This window comes from Lissotriton vulgaris, chromosome 1_1, assembly GCF_964263255.1.
Source record: "Lissotriton vulgaris chromosome 1_1, aLisVul1.2, whole genome shotgun sequence".
Taxonomy (NCBI): Eukaryota; Metazoa; Chordata; class Amphibia; order Caudata; family Salamandridae; genus Lissotriton; species Lissotriton vulgaris.
The window spans coordinates 475,529,640-475,550,895 of record NC_141685.1 but is presented as its reverse complement, the minus strand read 5'-3'; the positions used below and the strand labels follow the sequence as shown (position 1 = coordinate 475,550,895).

The following is a 21,256-nucleotide window of genomic DNA, read 5'->3' as shown; positions in this document are numbered from 1 at the left end:
GGTTCTGCAGATCAGACCGTCTATTTAGGCAAATCAAACCCAAGTGGAGGGTCATGAGATCTTCAGATAAGAAGTATGAACTCCAAGCTAAAAGATAATGAGAAATGTATCAGACAACTTAGAGGTGCTAGGGATTACTGAAGGATATGAAGGCGATGATGCTGAGGTTTTTGTTGTATACCAGTTTAGACCGGCTTTTCCTCAATTTGTGGATTGGGACATGGACTGCCTCATCCAGAGAGCTCATACATTTCCATTTCAGTAGACTCCTAAAGAAAGATCATTGCATTGTCCGCCGCCAACCTGCAAATTTACTCATTTACTGTAGGGGTCACAATCTTTACTGTCACGATCCGGCTAAAGTGTAGGACCTACTTGGACAGTGGCAGTTTACTGAGAAAAGGGTTCAGGGCAGACAGAGTAATACTCCTCAAGACTAAAAGGTGTTATCGATGAAGTGAGGTCAGTCTCATACCATGTCTGTGTGTGGTTATGGACGGATGCTCAGATGAATTACTGTATAGTTATTTACAAATTTTATATGTTCTCTTTTAGGAAATAGGCGTTCATTTAATTTTATTTCCTTTTTTCAGCTAGCATGGGTGGGGCCTTGCATTTGCCAAAGGATGACTTTACTAAATTCATCAAGTGATACTTCTTTCTTTTAGGATTTTTCTTTTTCTCTGAGGTCTTGACTTTTATGTCTGGAGAATATGGGGGGGGGTGGTAGGGATAATATTACGGTGGCTAAGGGCTCTTTGGATTCGAATACTTTGGCTGGTTAATGTTTGGGCTATGGGGAGTGGTAGGTTTGAGGAAGGGGCAAGGTTTTTAGGGTCGAGCCTGCGAGAGCAAGTGCCTGGCTTGGAGACACTATTATTAAAAGGAAAGGGGGAAAAAAAGGGCCTTGGATCCGGCCCATTTTTTTTTTACCATTTGTCTGCTTTAGCGTCACTCTTCTTTACAGCCATCTTAATTGGCATTGCAGTCGAAATATCACATCTGCTGCTTGCTGTGGAGCATGGACAAGTACGGATTGATCAACTTAAACTGCTCCTAACGTGATTCAGGTACTATTTCTACTCCACCCCTCCCCCCCCCCCCCCCCCCATCCTCCCCTCCCTGCCTGTTGCTCCCTCTATTTTTAGGTCTTGCTGAGCCAGCGCGCATGCAATACTCTCGAGACTTTTTGTAAGGGGGCTTCAGAAAATGCTGCTGTGATCCTAGAGCCTGAGTGCATGTGCGCGGGTGCCCGCATTACAGAGCCATCTGGCTTCAACCCTTACACGCACAGCGGCACACCACTTGTGCTTCTCCCCCCCCCCCCCCCACCACATATCGCGGCGGCATCCCCTTCCCACCGCCTCTTTCTGCAGCCTCTCTCCCTCTGAACGGACTCTGGTGCAGCTCGAGAGGGGCTGGCGCCAGTAGAATGACTCAGGGTAAGGCACTGGAGTTAGTTAAAATGCAGGCACCAGATCGTCCCTTCTCTCCAATGACTGTGTGTGATTGACACTTACAAATGACCTAGCTGAAAGTATGCAGTCTCTGACCCCCGAGTAACATCTTTGGCATGCCTTAGATTTGCCAGCATTTTGTCATCTCAACTCCCGCTTCTCCCTCGCGGCCATTACTTGTTTTGTAAGCCGCATATCGCGACTCCCGCCTTTGTTTGTGACTCTCGCATCCCCTTTCCGCTGCCTCTGTCTGCAGCCTCTCTCCCTCTGAATGGACTCTGGTGGGGCACGGGTGTAGCTCGAGAGAGGCTGGCGCAGGCAGCATGGCTCAAGGCGAGGCACTAGAGTTAGTTAGAATGCAGGAGCTGGATCTGTCCCTTCTCGCCAATGACTGAGCGTGATTGACACTTACACATTTCCCAGCTGAAAGTGTGGAGTCTCTGACCCCTGAGTAACATCCTCGGCATGCCGTAGATTTGCCAGCATTTTGTCATCTAATTACTACAAGTCCCTTGGAAATTCACTGGCTGCTGCAATTTTAATTCAGGGTTTTTCAGTGGAATGTTCAGCGTGGAAGGGCTTTCTCCTCGCTACCGCCTAGTTATGTCCTGTTCACTCCTTGTACCACCGTATGCTTTCCATTGCTCGTTCTGACTGTTCTTCATACCCATATCCCCCGTCTTCCCGTTCTCTACTTTTTATTCCTCCTGGGTCCCTTTTACTTGCCTCTCACTTAACTGCCCTGTAAGCATATTTTGTCTTCCCCACGCTCTATTTTGTCATGTTTCTGAAGTTTCCACTTTGTTTTCTCTTCACTCCATTCCCTTAGTTCCTCTGTCATCGAGCGACTCCGTTATTTTCTTCTTTTTTGCCCACTTTTCCTTCCTCTCAATCCTACCTTCTGCACACCAACTCTCTGACAGAGTCAGAATGACCTTTTAGGGTAATCTGCCAGTGGCAGAAAGGCTGGTCTGTCAGGTCATCTGGTGGGCCGCTTTTTAATCTTGATTTCTCTGATGTTACCACAAACCCTCCATGCAGTAAGCACGCATGCATGCATTCTATCATCCCTTGCTAAACACCTGCACAGCTTGTCTTTAGAAGTTCAAAACGTACCCAATTTGCATATGTGGGTTAGTTTTTTTTTTTAGCTACGCATTTTTTGTTTGGGGCAACTTTTATTTATCCCAGTCCTACCCTGCTGTCTTTTCTCACTTCTGGACTTCCCTCAGGGTTCTTATTTTCTGAGCCCCATTGTCCACGTTTTCTTCTCTCCCTTTCCTATTTTCTTTCTTTCTCACCAGTCTACTCTGCAGCCTCCTCACTCTCTTTGCTGTTTCATCTCTTTTCAATTTTCTAAGCTCGCTTTTGGGTGCATCCCACCCCTTTCTGTACTGTCTAACCTTGTTTTAGCCCCTTAATAGATTTTCCTGCCCATTTTCTTATCTGCCATCACTCCTTTGTCCTTTCTTTGTGTGCGCTTTCACCTTTATGCTACTTTTGAAATGAATGAAATGAAAATGAGTTTTATAAAGCGCAGAATAGCTGCCCGGAGGCGTCCCAGCGCTGAAAGCTAACAAGTGTTCTCAGTAGGGCTGAATACAAAAGGACAACTATTTGTTGAACAGAAAAGTTTTTAACTGTTTCCTAAAAGAGGTAAGGTCCGAGTTGGACCTGAGATGAAAAGGTAAACTGTTCCACAATTTGGCCGCATTCAGAGAGAAGGAACAACCTCCTGATCTGGACCTTTTAACCTTTGGCACAACAGCCAGTAAAGCATTAGTTGACCGGAGCTGTCTGCTGGGAAGATAGGGAGTAATTAAAGGGCGACTGATCAATGGACCAGTTTCCCAAAAGGATTGATGGGCAACACAAAGGGATTTAAAACTAATCCCATCTTTCACCGGAAGCCAATGTAATCTTGTAAGTCCGGCCTTCACAGAGGTCCTGCGGGGGAGCTGGAGCAAGGTCCGAGCCGCACAGTTCTGAATTACCTGTAACTTTTTTAGTGTGGAATCTGGGGCCCCAAGGTAAAGCGCAATTCCAAAGTCCAGCCTCGCATGTATCAGTCCCTGGACCACAATCTGTCTTGCCTCAAACGGTAATAATGGGAGAATCTTCGTCAGTACTCTAATGAGGTCAAAACAGGTGGCAGATAATACAACGGCCTGATGGTCGAACGTCAGGGACTTGTCCAACCAGACCCCCAAGCTCTTGATGGCATCCCTGGGGACTGGGGGGGTGCCCAGGCACGCTGGCCAGATCTGATTGATCGTAGATGGTGCTAGATGTCCCAACATCATGACCTTTGTCTTGTCCCCATTAAGTTTGAGACAAGACAGGGTTATCCATCTACTGACCTCGCTCAGACATCCCACCAGGTCCACTGTACCCACAGGGTCTCCAGCCTGCGTGAGGGAGACCAACAGCTGGGTATTGTCCGCGTAGGTAACTATCTTAATACCATACGGATGAACGACCCCAGCCAGTGGTCTCATATAAACGTTAAACAACGTCTGGCTTAATGAGGAGCCCTGCGGGACACCGCAGTCCATGGGCCTGCTTGTGGAGATAGTTGCTCCCTCAAAGACCTGAAATTGTCTACTAGATAGGAATGAACAGATCCACTCCAGCGCTCCTCCTTGAATCCCAATTTCCCGGAGGCGTTGCAACAAGATAGTATGATATACAGTGTCAAAAGCGGCACTTCTGTTGCTTAGTTTTTCACTTCTTGTTTTCACCCTCACCTTTCTACTGTGCTTTACACTGTTCTTTCATCATTTTCCTCGCCCCTTCTTTAGCATTGCTAATAGGTCTCGCCTTTGGGGCCTTATAAGTGTTTAACCATGCAACAGTTAATGTTGTTGCACCAAGAATATTGTGCTGCATAAATACTTATAAAGTCCCAAAAGCGAGACCTATTGGCTATGCCAATGCTTGTTGTTCTTGTTTTAATTTGGTGTTTGGTGTTTGAAGTCTGCCTTTTACAGTCTATCTAGTGTGACTTCCACCCCATTAGTTCACAGGCCCATTCCTCTCCTGCCCATCTTCGCGGTTTACACCCCATCTTCCCTCCTTTGTTGTCACTTGACTTACCTTCCTCTCTCCATCATTGCTTTTTTTCCCAGGCCTATACCCGCACCGGTCACTGGTGCATTTGTAATGCATCCTGGGCTGTGTTTTGCTAATTTACCTGCATTCAGGCATTACTGGCACAATTCTGATTATAATCCAGTTCAAACCCTTCTGCAAGCAAGGGCATAGCTTAAATCCGGGGCGGCCCTAGGCATGTGCAAGCTGTGCACCTGCACAGGGCCACCAAACCCCAGGGGCCAACACGCCAATATATATCCTTAATATAATAATCCTCTGAGGATGGATACATATTTGCGTGGCGGCCCCTGGCAGCGATTTGGCGGCCTCTGGCTCTGTTCCACTTCCAAACACCCTGGGGGCCCCTACCTATGCTCCCTGCCCAGGGCTGCCATGAGCCTAGAGCTGCCCCTGCTTACATTGATGCAGGAGGAGCAGTAACATTGGGGCCCAGAGGCCTCCGGGGCCCAATAAAAGCTGATCATTGTATTTCAGACTTCAAACTGCGTCCAGGAGACTCATTTCTTTCATTGTATAGGGTCCGTGACACACTGGCTACACCACTATCTGGTGGCAGAGTTCTGTAGCTTGTGAAGACCATCTACCTAAAAGGTCTGTTTTTACTTCAGTTAGGCTCTGCGTCATGTACACATTTTCGGGAATGCCTCAAACCCCGCCTGTTTGCTCTTTCCTATTGAAGGTCTGCCAAGTAAAACAGGTTGCAAGCATCCCAAGAGTCTTGCCAGAATTTTCAGCACAGACTTCTTTTAATCAAGGCACTTTGCATAGCTTAACTGGGTCTGAATCATCCCCAACTGCCCTTGAGTTATGACAGCGTTCTAACGTAGCCCTTATGTTCATTTAATTAGTAGAATCACAGTTGGGGGGGTGGGGGGGGGAGAGGGGACTGGACTTTTCAGAAATCGGCCAGTTTTCATACCACAAAAATGTTCTGCTTTTAAGTGGACATGATGTCTCCTGGTTTTAATGTTTTGTGTAAATTGCATTAAAAACGTGCATAAAAAACGTGCTATTGGTCGGAGGATCATTAACGTTTCTACTTGAGATAGTAAATGTGGACATTTTGAGCCTCTAAATGGGATTTGAATGTCTAAAGGTAAACTGCGGGCCAAACTTTCCTTGCTTAAAATAGGTAAGGAAATATGACCTGTTTACGTTTCGCAGCCTGGGAAGGTGGTGGGAGAGAAGGCCTCTTACTTGCATAGCTGTGTATTCTGCCTGTAAACAGTACCACTGCCTTCCCTGCTTCGGTAAATGCGCCAGAGCGAAAGAAAGCTTACTGTCTTTGCCAATGTCTTTTACACCTGTTGTACAACAGCATGGATACATGTACAGTTAGAAAAATAAAACAGTCCGCTCTTTTTTCTAACTTTACCTTTAGCTGTGCTGCACAGCCTTGCTGCTGTACGTAGCTAAAGGATATTGGCAACATTAATAGCTTTCACATAGGCGAGACCAATTGGCTTTGCTAATGCTTGTTTGGGTATGTCTCCCTACAGATGTGTTGGGTCTGAACTGTTAGTGCAGAGATGTAAAATCGAATCCAGATGCCCCCCATCCCCCATTTTGTGGTCAGTTTCGATGTATTTGTGGGTCCCAGCAATGCAACCGTTTTGTGGTAAGGTGTCTACTTTGAGGGCGGGAGATGATACTTAAAGCATCATCGTTGCCCCTTCTCCCATTAGATGACCAGCGCCCCTGAGTAGAGGCTGGAGCCCGCCGGACCTCCCACCACGCAGCCCGAGGGCACCATGCAATGGCCAGACTGTGTGCAGTCCAAGGCAGCATGTCAGCTTCCAGCCACCTGTCCATATTCCCCGCAGCTGCGGGTGTGTGCCATGCATGCATGCACAAACGCACCCCTCGGGGTCCCCATGCTGCTGCCTCCAGCCCCCTCCCCCCCACCCCCCACCTTACCGGTGATGTGTAGAGCAGCGCAGGGGTGAGGGTCAGGGTCTCAGTGGGCTGGCGGTGTGGTTGGCTGGCTAACCGCGGGGCATGGATGGGGCGAATCCAGGGCACGGAGTGGGTGCCGCTTCTCCCGGCGGTTATGTTAATGATGGGTTTTAGCCGAGCAGCCAGCGTGTGAAACAAGTAAATCCTGTTTTACATTTCCCTCTGGATTTAATAGGAGAGATTTCAGTATGCCCCCAGGGTTAGAAAGTGAATGACAACCGCATTTCTTTCCCTCTCTGAGCTCCACACACTTCAGTGGGATGCCACCACCCCCCACCCCTGCTCCCCACATAATTCCACTCTACTCAATGCCACTTAAATACACTCCATATAATACCACTCAGTTCCACATAATTACACTCCTATTTACACTCTACTCAATACATACACTCCACATGGTACCACTCAGTACCACATAATTGCACGTGACCTGATTCGACTCAATTCAATACATACACTCTCCCTGCGCAATCCAGGCCTCTTATTTTAAAAAAGTAGAAGCGCTGATTTCCTCTTTCCTATGGGCAAAAAAATCTCCCAGACTTGCACTGAGCACTTTGTATTTATCATCTACACAAGGAGGGTTGTCCCTCCCAAATATTAGAGAATATTATTTTGCGTCTTTTGCACATTATAGTCACAGGTTTTCTGTTTTAGATTTTCACGAGACGGATGATTTTTTTATCAAAAGGATGCTGCTGGAATTGAAAATTTATGACCCAGTAAGAATCACTAAAGATACCAAAAAAGTACGCTATAAATCCCTGCAGTGGATCTTTAAGGTGAAAACTCAGTTTTTTAAGTTCTATGGATTACCTAATTTTAGCAGCAAGACAAATTTAATGAATTTTAGCTTAGGAGACGCTGGATGTATGGACAAATATATATTAACTATTTGGAAGGAGAATGGCTTCGAGAAAATTGAAGACTTCCTCTTGGGTAACAGATGGAAATCCTGGGATGAAATCAATAGTCAGTTAATCCATTCGCACTGCATGCTGAATTGGTCCTTCTTCAGGATAAATCCAAAATTTAGAGAACTCACTATAGGAAATCTATTTGCGAAAGAAAATATTTCCACTATCCTTACAACAAAACACAAAAGAAAATGAGTATTTGGATTAAAACACTAAGAGAAGGTAAAGATCAGGACCTCTGCAACAAGATTACTGAAAGATGGAAAAAGAAGGAAGATATTACAATTAATCAACAGGTATGGGACAAAATTAATAAAACCATTTTTCGAGGAGCAAATTTTAAACGTATGCAATTCTTTAACAAATGGTTGATATATAGAACTCCGTCCTTTTTGCATAATATCTTCCCCCAAATAGCTGACAAATGTTTCCGATGTGAAGGAAAAGGCACGTGGAAACACATTGTTTGGGAATGCCCCAAAATCCAGGTATTATGGAAGGAAATAGAAAAATATCTCTCAATTGTCCTTAAAACTAATATTGTCCTGGATGAATTGACTTCCGTCCTAGGTTGCTCTTCTATTCACACCCAACACGATGAGTCCCTTTTTATAGCTTCTTTAATAGCAAAATCCCTTATATTACAGTCCTGGAAAACAGACCTTGTCCCATCTTTTCAAGCATGGAAGATAAAATTACTCCGAATCCAGGATAGGGAAAGAAAATATGCTTTAAGATCAGGGGCTCTGAAAAAATATGATAAATTTTGGAGTGGGTTTGATCCTTAAATTTGCCTTGCTCCTATTCAATCGGATTTAAAATTGGTTTATTGAGTTCGTTATGCATATGCACGATGCACTTTACAAATCTAGACATGAAAAATTAATGGAGAAATCCCACAGGGAGTTTAAAGTCCCTATATTATCTTAATTCTAACAAAATCGTCTGATTATTAGTGAAAGTCTGTTGCCTGTTTGCTTTTACACAATTTTGCACTCTATAATTTAAATGTTATAACTAAAAACTGTATGGTTTTCAAGATTTTTTTTTTTCTTCTAGACTGTATTAATTGGATTTCAAATATGTTATGTCTCCTGTACTGTACTGTATTGTTATATATGAACTCTCAATAAAAAATAATAATAAAAAAAAAAATTCAATACATACACTCCACATATGCCAATATGCCACATAATTATGCTACATAATTACACTGCACTCAATGCAACATACACTCCAAATACCACTCCACATATTACCACTCACTGCCACATAATTACACGCCACATAATTGCACTCTACTCAATGCAACATAAATACACTCTATACCACATACTACCAATCAACACAATGCACTTCACACCATAACACAATTTCACTAAGCATAATATAACTCAACACCACAGTTCCAGACCACACAATTCAACTCCACACATTTCGAATACACAACGCATAATAACACACCAAACCGATTTCAAATCCACAGCATACCTCCAATCCACACCATATAGTGTCACCAACTCGGCACCAAATATCATTCACCACCACCATTTTGCATCAGCGCACCACCTAAGCATCACGTCAGTCTGTCATTTAAATCTATCATCTATTAATTCTCACCTAGTGTCCATCCACCACTCCTATTCTAATTAAATTACTGTTTTCCAAACTCCACTCACCCGTTATTTATGTTCCGCTCCCCCATAACATTTTTTTTTTATAACAAACCAGCATAAGAACAGGCAAAAAAAACTTGCAAGTAATAAAAGTACAAAAAAAACTAGAAGACATTTTTTATGTTAAAATCTTTTTATAATCTGGTATTTCAGTTGTATATAATGTTGGTTTTGTTTGTGTAAAGGTACCAGAAATGCTTAACACTTTTGATTATAACTTTTAAACATAATACACAGCAGCCACAATGCTCTACAGCATAGCCAAAAGTTGTGGCTAAACACACAAGGTCACAAAAGCGAGACCTATTAGCTATGCAAATGCTTGTTATATGATCTTTTTAATTCAATGATGTTTTGGGATTATGTGCTGCACTCGTAGGATGAATAAGGATCCATGCAAGTGTGGCTCTTATCGGACAATCTCTGTGAGTAGTGTGGCTCACTGGTTAGAGGCGGCAGACCCGAGAGCAGAGGACGGCCCGGGACCAGGGTTCGATTCCCGGCGCGGCAGGTTTCTGGACCAGGGTCAGCGGACTCGATAATTCTCTCGCCTCGGTGCCCACTCTGATCAGCGATCACACTCGGCAACTCTGGGCATTAGCTTGCCTCATCTTCACTAACGGCCCCACCAGACCGCCGGGGATGCCTGGTCTCACCCTGGAGATACCCATTAAGGGACCATCTCTCAGGGAAGCCAGGAAGGGTTTCGCAGCGGTCGAAGCGCCTTGGGACCCTACGGGTAAGTAGTGCGCTATATAAATGCCTATACATACATGAGTAATGGGGATTCAAAAATCTATACTTGAAAATTGATCCGTCGTCATTTGACTACATCCATTATTAGTCTTGTTGATCCGATCCTGAGGCATCCAACTGGTTCTCCTGATAGGTGTTTGGTCAGCCATGTATGGTTCCTGAAGTTTTTAAGTCTGGTAAAAATATTTCCCAGTTTGAATTGTGTATAGGGGGAGGGTTTATCCGATAAAATTAAGCTCATCAGAGGAAAAACGCAGAGGAACAATGCAAGGCTGCCCCCCAAAACAAAGGCTGCCCCCCAAACAACTCTTTGCACCAAATTTAGATCCATATATCCAAGTTGTAAAACACATTTTTCAGCCACTTAGGTTGCCTCATATGGAGGCTAGAGGGCTAGCTTATGCAGATGACATTGCCATTTTGTCTTTAGCACTAAATGGGCCTTGGCTGCAATCGAACTCTCTGTAGATGAAATTAGGCTGAGTAATTTACTTCTTCAGTCCGTCCTTAATCTTATTGAACATCACCCTAAAGTACTGAATGATTTTTAACATGGGTCCTATCTATTTCAAATGTCCAGGGCTTAGGGAGACTGCGGAGTGCTTTTGATGCCAGAATACAGAGGCCGATTTAATTTATATTTTTGCTGAGTTTATTGTGTTTGAGATATTGGAATTTGATCTTTTGACAGTTGAATGGATTGATCACTTTTGGAACCCAAGCTGCATCCATCCCCCATCAAATTAGAATATTCAAACATCCTACATTCAAAGTTGTAAGTTTATTTTCTTGTTATAAATGATGTCCACTTTGTGATTTGTAAGGTTGCGGTCACAAAAAGATCTGGATCGAAGAACATGGTGGCAGTACTTTATAACGCTCTGTGGATGAGAAATATCCATTATTTAAAATGTATCCCTGATGCAGAAAGCTTTTAAAAATATGGCACCCAATAATAGAATGGATGCATACTTTTTCCTGTATCTGATGTTTTTGATATTTCCCTAATCAAAAAATAATAGAAATTGACCCATTGATATTATTATTATAATAGGCCTTTTTCTACAGGACCTATACAAAACTTGATAGTTTTAGTATGTATGTATGTGTGTGTATATATACACAAAGGTTACAGGGACATTTTAGTTAGGCGGACATTTTACTCGTACAGAACCATAGAAATTCAGCAGTTATAGTTACCTCAGCTAACTAACTTATGCCCCCGCAATGCATTGCTTATGATCTGCAGCATGTGGCAAATTACTGCTTTGAGAGAAAGAAGAAAAAGATGTGGACAAGTACATTCTATTTGTGTGGATAATTTAATACTCTAAATCTTATGGATTTTTTTTTTTACTCCCATTTGTTGTCTTCTGAAGGTTACTAGAGTATCATACTTAAGCCCGTTTGTATTGCTTCTACAATGTAGTTGTCTTGATTTATGTCCTTGTGTATTGCACTGCATGTTCCTTGTTTGGTTTGAACCTCATATATGTGGTATGCTCGGTAAGGTGTACTAGAGTCATCACATCCAGTTTTTCCCGCTCTGAGAGGAAGCAAATGTTGGCTTCTTGATAATCTCCATGGAATGCTGAAGCATAGACCATTTTCTGAAAGAAATCTGGCTGGTAAAAATCACACCGATGGAAGTTAGACCGGCAACTGTTTGTTGGTGTATGGTGATATATAGTCTATCATTTGCAGTAGTTTCTAGGCAACTTGAAGAGCCAATGGAATGAGTTTACTCAGGACTGGTGCCAGTGTGGGATCGGGAATCTTTCAGTATCAGGACAACTACTTGCTTGCTACTCGGGCATGGTGTACTGTGCTCCATCTGAGGTTTTATGTTTAATCACAAGACTCCATTGAGCAAACCTAGATGGTCCCCTCGTCTGAGAATGTACCACGCAGCTAGTGGAGTGCTGAACTGTAAACCAGTTTGACTTAAGGAGGATGTTTGCTGCATTATGGCTTCCACAAAGTCTCTATGGTAATGAATACTTTGTGATGCTGCTCCATGATGCTTTGTAGCCATTTTGCACATGAACATGCATAGATAAAGTGCACCTCATGTAACTCGTGATTCTGCATGTCCCTGGGTAGTTTTACCCTTCATGATCCAAAAGGCATTGTAAATGCAATCACTTTGTTTATGCAATTCTTCTTACTGTTTGTCTGTTATATTACAGAAGAAAATGCTATGATTACTTTGGACGTATCTATGGGTTATCGTGATAGCCTCAGTGAAGACTGGACCTTGATTGCGCACTCAAAAGAGCAGCGTAAATTAAAATGTGATGCTCAATTTGAAAAGGTAGGGCATGATTGCATTTTATGTTCACATTTATACTATTTACTTTGCTTGACCCTCTTTTTAATAATTGGTGAGGTGGCATTCTTTTTTGGAGGCTCATACCATAGTTCAGACACAAAACTGCAAATGGGTCTAATTTATGCACGCCATTGGCTAATTACGAACGTTGATCAATCCTAACCTAAATAAATGACGCTACACGCTAAAGTTTAGTGCTGTGAGTGACCTTTCTCTAAGTGCTATTCAGGGATCTGTTGAGCAGTGCAGGCCAGGTGTACAAACTTCTTGACCCGAGGGACATCTCGTCACGAGAATACCAACCACCCATCAAGAGTTCCTCTGCTCCTTTGGCATACCCTGAGCCTTCCATAAGCCTGCCACCATCAGGATTTCCCTTCTTCTGGTCAACTTATTATAAAACCTACCACTATCTTCAACTGTTTTGTAACCAGGTTTACACAGTATCACTTAAACATACACTAAACTATTTCTGCTGAAAGAAGTTCAGCTTTCCATGCTGTAATGAGTTCTTTTTTTAAAATTTTTTTTTTTTTACTGCATACAGCTGGGCATTCGAGGGGGGGATTCTGGAGCATTTTCTTTTGGGTTGTGGCAAGTTTAAGAAAACCATTTGTGTCCCAGGTTCTCCAACCTCCCCCGGGGTAAGCAAAAGGAACCGTCCGGCTTCCTATGGAATTGATGTTCTTCATACAAACTGATTAAGCTTATGAAGGTGTTCCTGTTCTTGTTGGATCTAGTATACAGGGCCAATATAAAGATCTCCCACGAGTATGTCAGTGGTACATCTGAGCAATGCGTCAGCGCTGCGGTAACCGCAGACCAGTAGGCATTGAGAGGTGCAGTCCCATAACCTATGTAGGAGATCTGCATTTGTGTTGATCGCGGGCACGCACAAGTGGTGATATTTAAATGCCTATTTATTTTGTCTTGCAAGAGATATGCCCTCTGTATTATGTACGTTTTTATGAGTTTAAATTTCGAGCTCTTTGGTATGTATGAGGGGCTGTTGCGTATTATGTCCCATTCCTTCTCTGTCCATGGTTGCCCTCTATCTGTTTACCACCTCTTCCCGGAGGCTCAACATGGGTTTGAGTGCATGTGTGAGTAGAGCTTCTACTAGTCATTGTACTATATGCGAGTCTGCACCCATGATACTGCAGCAGCAAGTGTGTTTCTGGCTCAGTTGTTATGTCTCCCCACGTTACTGTCAAGGACCTCACAATGGAGTTATGTAGAAGGAATTGTGACTTCCTATAGCCGATGCAATCTCTTAAAATGTCACATACCGAGGGAACCAACCTGTATGGCGATAATCTTCAGAGGTGGAGAACAGCAAGCAGCTTAGGTGATAACTGGTTTGGAACCATCAATACCATTTCTAAATTATGTCTGCAATCTACTTGCTGTGTGTCTGATTAACAAAGATTTTGCTCGGAGTATGTATGCATGTATGTATCCTCCTTGCATACTTGTGAATTCCAGCACTGGAATGCAGGAGTAAGCAAGGAATAAAACAGGAGCAAGTTACAACACAAGCTTTGTTAATTGGACCCTACATCCTTGCATCAATGTTGTACGAACCGAATTACTGAGATAATGTATTGAATAAAAAAAAGCATGTGTAAATCACATTATGATTGCAAAAAAGTGTACTACGGGGCACCTTGGGCTTAGTTAAAGCTACCAAGGTGAGTTGTTTGTTACAGTAATTCTGCTGATGGTCAATAGCAGAAAAGTTGGCAAAATGAGAAGGGGGATTGGATGGATTTCAGCTCTCTAGAATAGAGCTGAAGGTCCAAGTAGGAGATTGAAATGAATATTAGAACAAGATGGGAGCAAACATTACAAATAAAGGAGTACCTTTTTCAGTTTGTTGCTTTGTGCCAATTGCAATATTTAATATAAAGATTATCTTCCAGTGAAATTTTTTTTTCTCTCCATTTTGTTCCATTTGTAGACTCCTGAGAATGAAGGTCGTCAATATGAATGTGATGTACTACCACTCATAGAACTTGGAAGTGTAGCTCACAAATATTATCTAGTCAATATCCGAATCCCTGTCAATGAAAGGAAAAAAGTTAATCTTGGCATTGGGGATTTGAAAGATGTCCGGATTGTGGTGAGTTAATTTGTATGTGGATTCATCTATTCCTTCAGTGAGCTCAAAATGTAGATTGACTGAAAAGGGACAGCATATGGAAACGAGATACAATTTAACTTTTTTGGGATGAAGTGAAGAATCTTTGAGATTCATGACCAACACTCGAAGTTCAAGGTCAATCTGATTGTGGTAGTTTAGTACATTTATTTTATCTGCATTTGTAAGACATGGTAGGTTTGGAATTTATGTATATTTAGGTGTATGTTCATGAACATGAGAAGAGTACAATGTGATGCCTAGATTAGGATTTCACCTTTCTGTGGGTAGGTAGCAGAAGTGGCTAATATTCGTGCTTTGCTACATGGGAAGTAGTACGACTTGCTGTTTAGTGCTGCCCTGGCGATTTGAGAGAGGGGGGGGGAGTAGTGAAGGCTGAGGACAGGGATGGAATTCATGCAGGCTAATATAAAATGGAGGAGCATTGGTAGCCGTGTTGACAATCCGGCTGGGCCTATTCTGAGTCTGGACTGAGGCTACTAAGATTGTGGTCAGTGAGGTACAGAGCAAGCTGCACCCAAGCTTCTTAAGGCTCACTTTGTGGCTAACTACAGATGCTTGCTAAACTAAACAAGTAATGGGCAAAGGTCTGTCTTTCTATCTGCGTTGGTCATGTTGGAAAGGAGGTGACTGAGTTTGCCGACCATGGTAAGACTTTGGCTTATTGGAGACTACTAGCTCAATCGGCGGCCCTCTGCAAACAACCTTCAATTCCTTGTTTTCAACCATTCCACCCATGAACTGTTGAGGTTTCCCAGCAGAGGTTTAGCAGTCTCAGGGTACATCTCGATTTGAGAAATACGACGAGTAACCAAGCCGCATTTCCCGTGATTGAAGCCCGGAATCGGCAGCCACATTTCCCTTGATTGAAGCCCGGAATCGGCAGTGAATGTCAGCGCCACGTTTTGCGGCCGTCAAATACTCTTGAAGTACACCACGGAAAGGATTGTTTGCAAATTTCGCCTTATGAAGCTCTGCTTGAGCCGGTGAACTTTAGGTTCACTCTCTCTTATAACTGGAGCCTCTTGGCCCATCATATACTGTAGAGGGTGCCACGCGATCCAGTGTGGTGTTTTAGGTGCCTTCCTCCACTACCCTGGCATCCCACCCCCACTTGTCCTGATGAAGACCCTGTAGTAGGGCAGGAATAAGCCTATGCCTCTGGGGTCGAAACGTCGACACGCCCTTTCTTCGTTCCTACCCATCACCAACAGATCATTATTTGGCAGTGTTGTTTTGTAATTGGGATAGGAGTATTAAATGTATGAAATATCTAAATGACAATGTATATATGTCAGTGTGGTACTGAACTCTCAATGCACATGAGACCACTTGTAATTTACTTTGAAACTTATCTAATTTCTGCACTATCCTGATCACAGTCCCTTCCCTCACCTGTCCTTCCTTTCCCACGCCCCTCTTTTCTTGGGCAATAAGAATAAGTCTATTACTGTTTTTGGTTGAATGCATTGACAACTGATCTGCACTTGAGGATGTGTATTAAATAACATCTCTCAGAGTAATTTGTCCGGAAAGTTTCTTTAAAAAATATACTTATTTCATGCGAATTGTGATTGTGTATCTCTAATATTGTTTCAACTGGGACCCCTTTATATATAATATTGGAGACTACTAGCTCAATCGGCGGCCCTCTGTAAACCACCTTCAATTCCTTGTTTTCAACCATTCCACCCATGAACTGTTGTGGTTTCCCAGCAGAGGTTTAGCAGTCTCTGCGTACACAATACACAGTGCATCTGACTGCAACAACCACCCACCACATTGACTGCTTGGGGCTTTGGGTTATGTTTCAATGTAGCTTGATGACGTTAAGTTTAAAGGACTTGTGGCACCTTCAAACCTGCTAGTATTTTAGTGGATGTCCATGCAAGAATACTAGAAGTTATCCTCCAGGCTTGATGTTGTAATTGTTTCAACCCCTTGCATCCATCCCTGTCCTGTATGTAGGTGAAGGAGGTTTATTTATGAAAATATTTGACACAAATGGCATCTAACTGGTACAGTTTCAATAAACTCTCTGTAGAAACCTTTTAATTCAGTGGGACACTCATCACTTTCATTATGCTGTAAGTATGTAAAAGGTGTAGACACCTGTTCCAAGAGTCATTATCACAATTAAAGGGGTCGAGAGGATTATAGTGTTGGGGAAGCCCTGACCTACATTTAAGATTATTGTAAAATCCCCTACCTTCAGAAGGAACACATTGGCTTTGTCTGGACTCTGCCCACTGTCTGCAATCTCCTATCTAAGACCACCTTAAATTGTACCACCTTTCCAGTCACTGTCTCAGAAGTTAAATTATATTTGGTTACATACACCAATACTATGGCTGTTAGTGCAGTAAACGAAAACCTATAGCTGCGGGTCTTCATAACTTTGTACATCTACTTGTAACCAACTTTTTTTTTTTTTTTTTTATTTTAGCATTTATTTTATTTAAAGGTGATGACTAGGATTAATAACTTGAAGGTATGTCTAACTGTCCTAAAGGTTAACCCTAGCTAGTTACACCTGTCCATACACACATCTAATACCTACCTCGGGTACAACCATAATCTACTCACACTGCCTCATCTCTTTACCAGTAGCGGCCTGTGGTGGGAGTGCTGCTGGGCGCTGACGCGGGGGAGGGGCAGGGTGCGGGGGTAGTAAACTACAGATTACGGCCGATTAGAGGTAAGTAAAAAAATAAGTAAAAGGAATTTTGTTGTGGGTGCTGTATCGCATTTGGCGATGCAGCGCGCACAACAAAATACATTTTATTTATGTTTACTTACCTCTAATCAGCCATAATCTGTAGTTTAAACCCCCCACCATGCCCCTCCCCTGCGCCCAGCATCACTCCCACCTCTGGGTGCTACTGCTCTTTACCTCATGAGAGGAATAACAATCCCTTCTGAAAACCAAATGCAGACCGCCTCAATGCATTTCCCACCATCCACCAAATGAGTTTGCTTGCTGGTACTTCAAATTCCAAAACCCACTCTTGAAATCCAGTGGAATTTGGGGCCAGAAAAGCTCCACTCCGCTGGGCTCATTAAGAAGCAATACATTGATTCGACTTCACACCACCTGCCGAGGAAAGTCTGCCTACGGTTGACCATGCAGCGAGCAATTCCACGTCTTTGGTATAGCAGTGCTAAAGTCTTCAGTATATGAGGTTACTGACCCCGCAGTGATATTGTCTGTCATTCATTATTGCCAACTCGGTTGCTCCCCCACATCTTAACTACCAGGATGAGTGAGTGAGTGAATGAGTGAGTGATTAATTGCTTGCAGCTGAAACATGCAGAAATATTAAGACTGAGATTAATGGGTATAGTCAACTCAGTCCTACATCCTTCTTGAATGGTGTGCCATTCATTTGGGAAGTAGTAACATCTGTCATTTACAGCCCTTGCCAGAGCTTCGCTATAGAAGTGCTGTGTAAAAACGAAGTTACGACTGATTGTCAGAGCCCAGCCTATGTTTGAGTGCAGGAAAGATGCCTTACTGAGCTATACATTTTCCGCCGAGATATGTGATGACCCACCGGTCACAAGTTTGAATCCCCATAAGGTTATCTCAGCCTACCATCTTACCAGTGCTTGCTAATCGAGATTTATTACTTTTGATAAAAATAACATTTGTTGTTTACAGCACTTAGAAAAGGTAGATATGTGGGATAAAGTACTATGTGAAAAAAGGTTTTGATTGTGTTGCATATTGTGCTTTGTTCATTGTACAATGTGACATGTCTTACATTTGACCCACAAGCATACCAAAGCCCTGCAGCCCAGTTTACACCTCCTTCTATTATCGTCATACTTTACTGATTTCTGGAGAAGGTGTGGCTAAAAAGGTCTGTTAATTATACATACATTGCCTTATTTGCTGCCACTAAATAAAGAACGTTACTGGGTGTAGTGACCTGGTCACTATTCTAACACCAGCCACTCCCTGAGGGATGGCTTGTATCCCACCCCACACCCATCCGGCACAGGTGTCACAGGACATGTGACCCTGACAATAAAAGGGTCTGGGCGCACGTGCCCTGGGCCAGTTCTTCACCCTGACTAATGGTGTCTGGGTCATCATTATGTCTGCATGAGGGCCTAGGGCACTGCAACATTACATTGGCGACGAGCGGGACCTGCCCGTGTGTGCAGCCGCCTTGTTTGGTGGTTGTAGTGGGGGAAAGTGCTGCCCGTGTCGAGGGCACCCCCCTGTGAGTAGGATGCGCCTGATGGCCTGCGGGGCATGTGAAGACCCGCCGGGGTGAAGGAGGTGATGGTTAGCCCACCCCTGCACCTGATGTATCCCAGAAGGTTTGCAGGCACCAGACTATGGAAGCAAGGACGTATAGAAGGCAAGAGGCCATAGCGAAGGTCTGTGGAAGCCCGAACGTGAGGGCAAGTGGTGTCTGGACTGCCGAGATGCCAGCCTGCTGCTGCATCCCGTGGTGTAAGGAGGTAGGCCAGATCAGCTATCGGGCGGAAGGTTAGCCCTGAAAGAAGAGCGGAGTAGTGGCACACTCATCCACCACCTCCATGAAGAGGAGCTTTACCCTAAAGTCTAGCCCCAGGTCTCGGGGAGGGGACCACCGGAAAGAGAATAGAGATGGACAACCAGTATCTCCATTTGGTGCTCAAGCCCCCGCGCAGCCCGTGAGGTGAGAGATTGCTACGGAGGGGTAAAGCAAAGAAGGGACAGTGTGCGGCCAGCTGATCGAGGGAAGAGGATACAGAATGGAGAGTAGCACCTTCCCCCGAGGCTGGATGTGCCCTCCTGTAGTGGCCTGAAAGGGAAACATTTACGGGGCAGCAGGAAGAGCGAGGGGCTGCTAGCCTGGCCGCATATAATCGCTATGGATGTTATGGGCGTGGACCCCCTCCCGCAATGGAGGGGAGCGTCTGAGTTGGTGAGGCCACGTGCTACCCATGCTGTGATATGCGATCAGCAGTGGGCCCAGTCTTCCGCTACTGGTGAAAGCAGCGCCACTGGCAGTTTACGGAGACTGTCCGAACCGGCTCCTCAAGACTAGCAGGCCAGCAGTATATTCTCCGTCCATCATCCCCTTTTGTACAGCAGTGTATGGCCTACACCCCAGCGTGACCTGAAGGACGTGAGACGGAGGTGGTGCGGATAGCTCCATTGCGGCATTGCTGCGAGGAAGGCGCTGCTGCAAGAGACCCGCCTAGGAGGTGGCAAGTGAAGTGCACCCTGGGCGAGCGGCTCAGCGGGGACAATAAAGGGAGAAAAAAACTTACTCTGACTGGGAGGAAGACTCTCTGCGAAGCCCTGTGCAGCGTGTGAGGGCCCCGCAGAGTGGATCCAGGCAGTGGCCATAGGAGAAGTTGCCCTGCCTATGAGTGGGGTGAGCACGAGGCCCATAGCGTTGGGAAGCTGCAGGGACAATGTAACATTGGAGGAACAGCACTGCATCTAGTGGCTGTTTTACAAACTGGACCAACACACCCAAAAAAACCTAACAAAACGAAAGATGAAGGAGTGCACAGTGAAAGGGCCCGCAGCACAGGGAAAGCTGCTGAGGCATAGTGAACGAAGGAGGAGAGAATTAGCCTACAGTGCCCTACACTAGAAGCAGTTGGAGCCAAGCCGTAAAATGTAAAAATATGTAAATTGATACTTGTATAGCCCACTGCTCACCCGTAAGGGTCTCAAGGCGCTTGTACGAATACTGCTGTGGAACCCATCCTGGCTTTCCCTGTGAGGCGTCCACTCCTGGGCACCCCCAAGGTGGAGGCCAGGGATCCATAGCGTTGTGGGGGCCTTTGTGGAGATAAAGCAAGCTATTGCCCAGAGTTGCAGAGTGGGACTCCATGATTGGAATAGGCACCGAGGCGAGAATTATCAGGTCCGTGGAATTTTGAGCCCAAGACCCTCCGTGGCGGGGAATTAAACCCTGATCCCGGGCTAGACCTCTGCATCAGGGTCTGCCGCTCTAATCATTGAGCCACACTTCTCCTCTACAGAGGAACTGTGCACATCAAGGACTGTGCACATCAAGGTGTCATCCTGAAGAAGAGGATGTGACCACTCGAAACCAGACAGTTGCGACCTAGGGGCAAAGGCCTCTGGGAGGACGGTGAGAGCGGGCCCCACCACGGGAGATGAGTCTACAGCCGCCCTTCCATGGGTACCAGGAAGATTAAGATCTCTTGCTAAGTGGCAGGAGTTAACCACTCCCCTTCAGGTGGAGCTAAGGACTTGAGGGTGGGACTCCTAGTGCCACACACACACACACACACACACACACACACACACACACACACACACACACGCACGCTCTCGCTCTCGGAGTGACACGCCGAAGTACGTCCAGTGCTCCACCATTCCATAGAGAGTAGCAATGCTGCCTGTGTGAAAATGCCACAACAACCAGGACTGATTGGTAAAAACGTAACATCCATCTAATCCACCATCACTCCACCCACTCTGTCACAATGAGATCGATGCCTAGAAAGACATTGGTGTTCACTTCTATACCCAGAGTCGAGAGGACCGAACCCGCAGGGCATCACTGAACTGTACCAAATAGAACTGGTGATCCTGCTCCGGAGGCCGCTAAAGAGACACAGCTGAAGTTTATTTTGTTTAAGTCTCTCCCACGGGTTGGACTTTGTTTCCAGTTTGAATAACGTTTGGGAGGGATGTAGTGACCTGATGGTCACTATTCTAGTTGATCTAATACCAGTCCATCCCCGAGGGATGACTTACATATCACCTCACACCCATCCAGCACAGGCGTCACTGGGCATGTGACCCTGCCAATAAAAGGGTTAGGGCGCACGTGCCCTGGGCTCTTCTACACCCTGACTAATGGTGTCTGTGTTATCATTAGGTCTGCATGAGGGCCGAAGGC

General features: G+C 44.6%; 1 protein-coding gene across 1 annotated transcript in view; it reads left to right on the top strand.

Moving 5' to 3' along the window:
* The window catches only part of WLS (Wnt ligand secretion mediator), a 179,066-nt gene that overhangs the window by 69,610 nt on the left and 88,200 nt on the right, over positions 1 to 21,256 (top strand). Inside the window, exons 3-4 of the mRNA XM_086953848.1 lie at positions 12,066 to 12,190; positions 14,169 to 14,330. Of these exons, the coding sequence (XP_086809974.1) occupies positions 12,066 to 12,190; positions 14,169 to 14,330 (287 nt within the window). The remainder of the gene's footprint in view (positions 1 to 12,065; positions 12,191 to 14,168; positions 14,331 to 21,256) is intronic.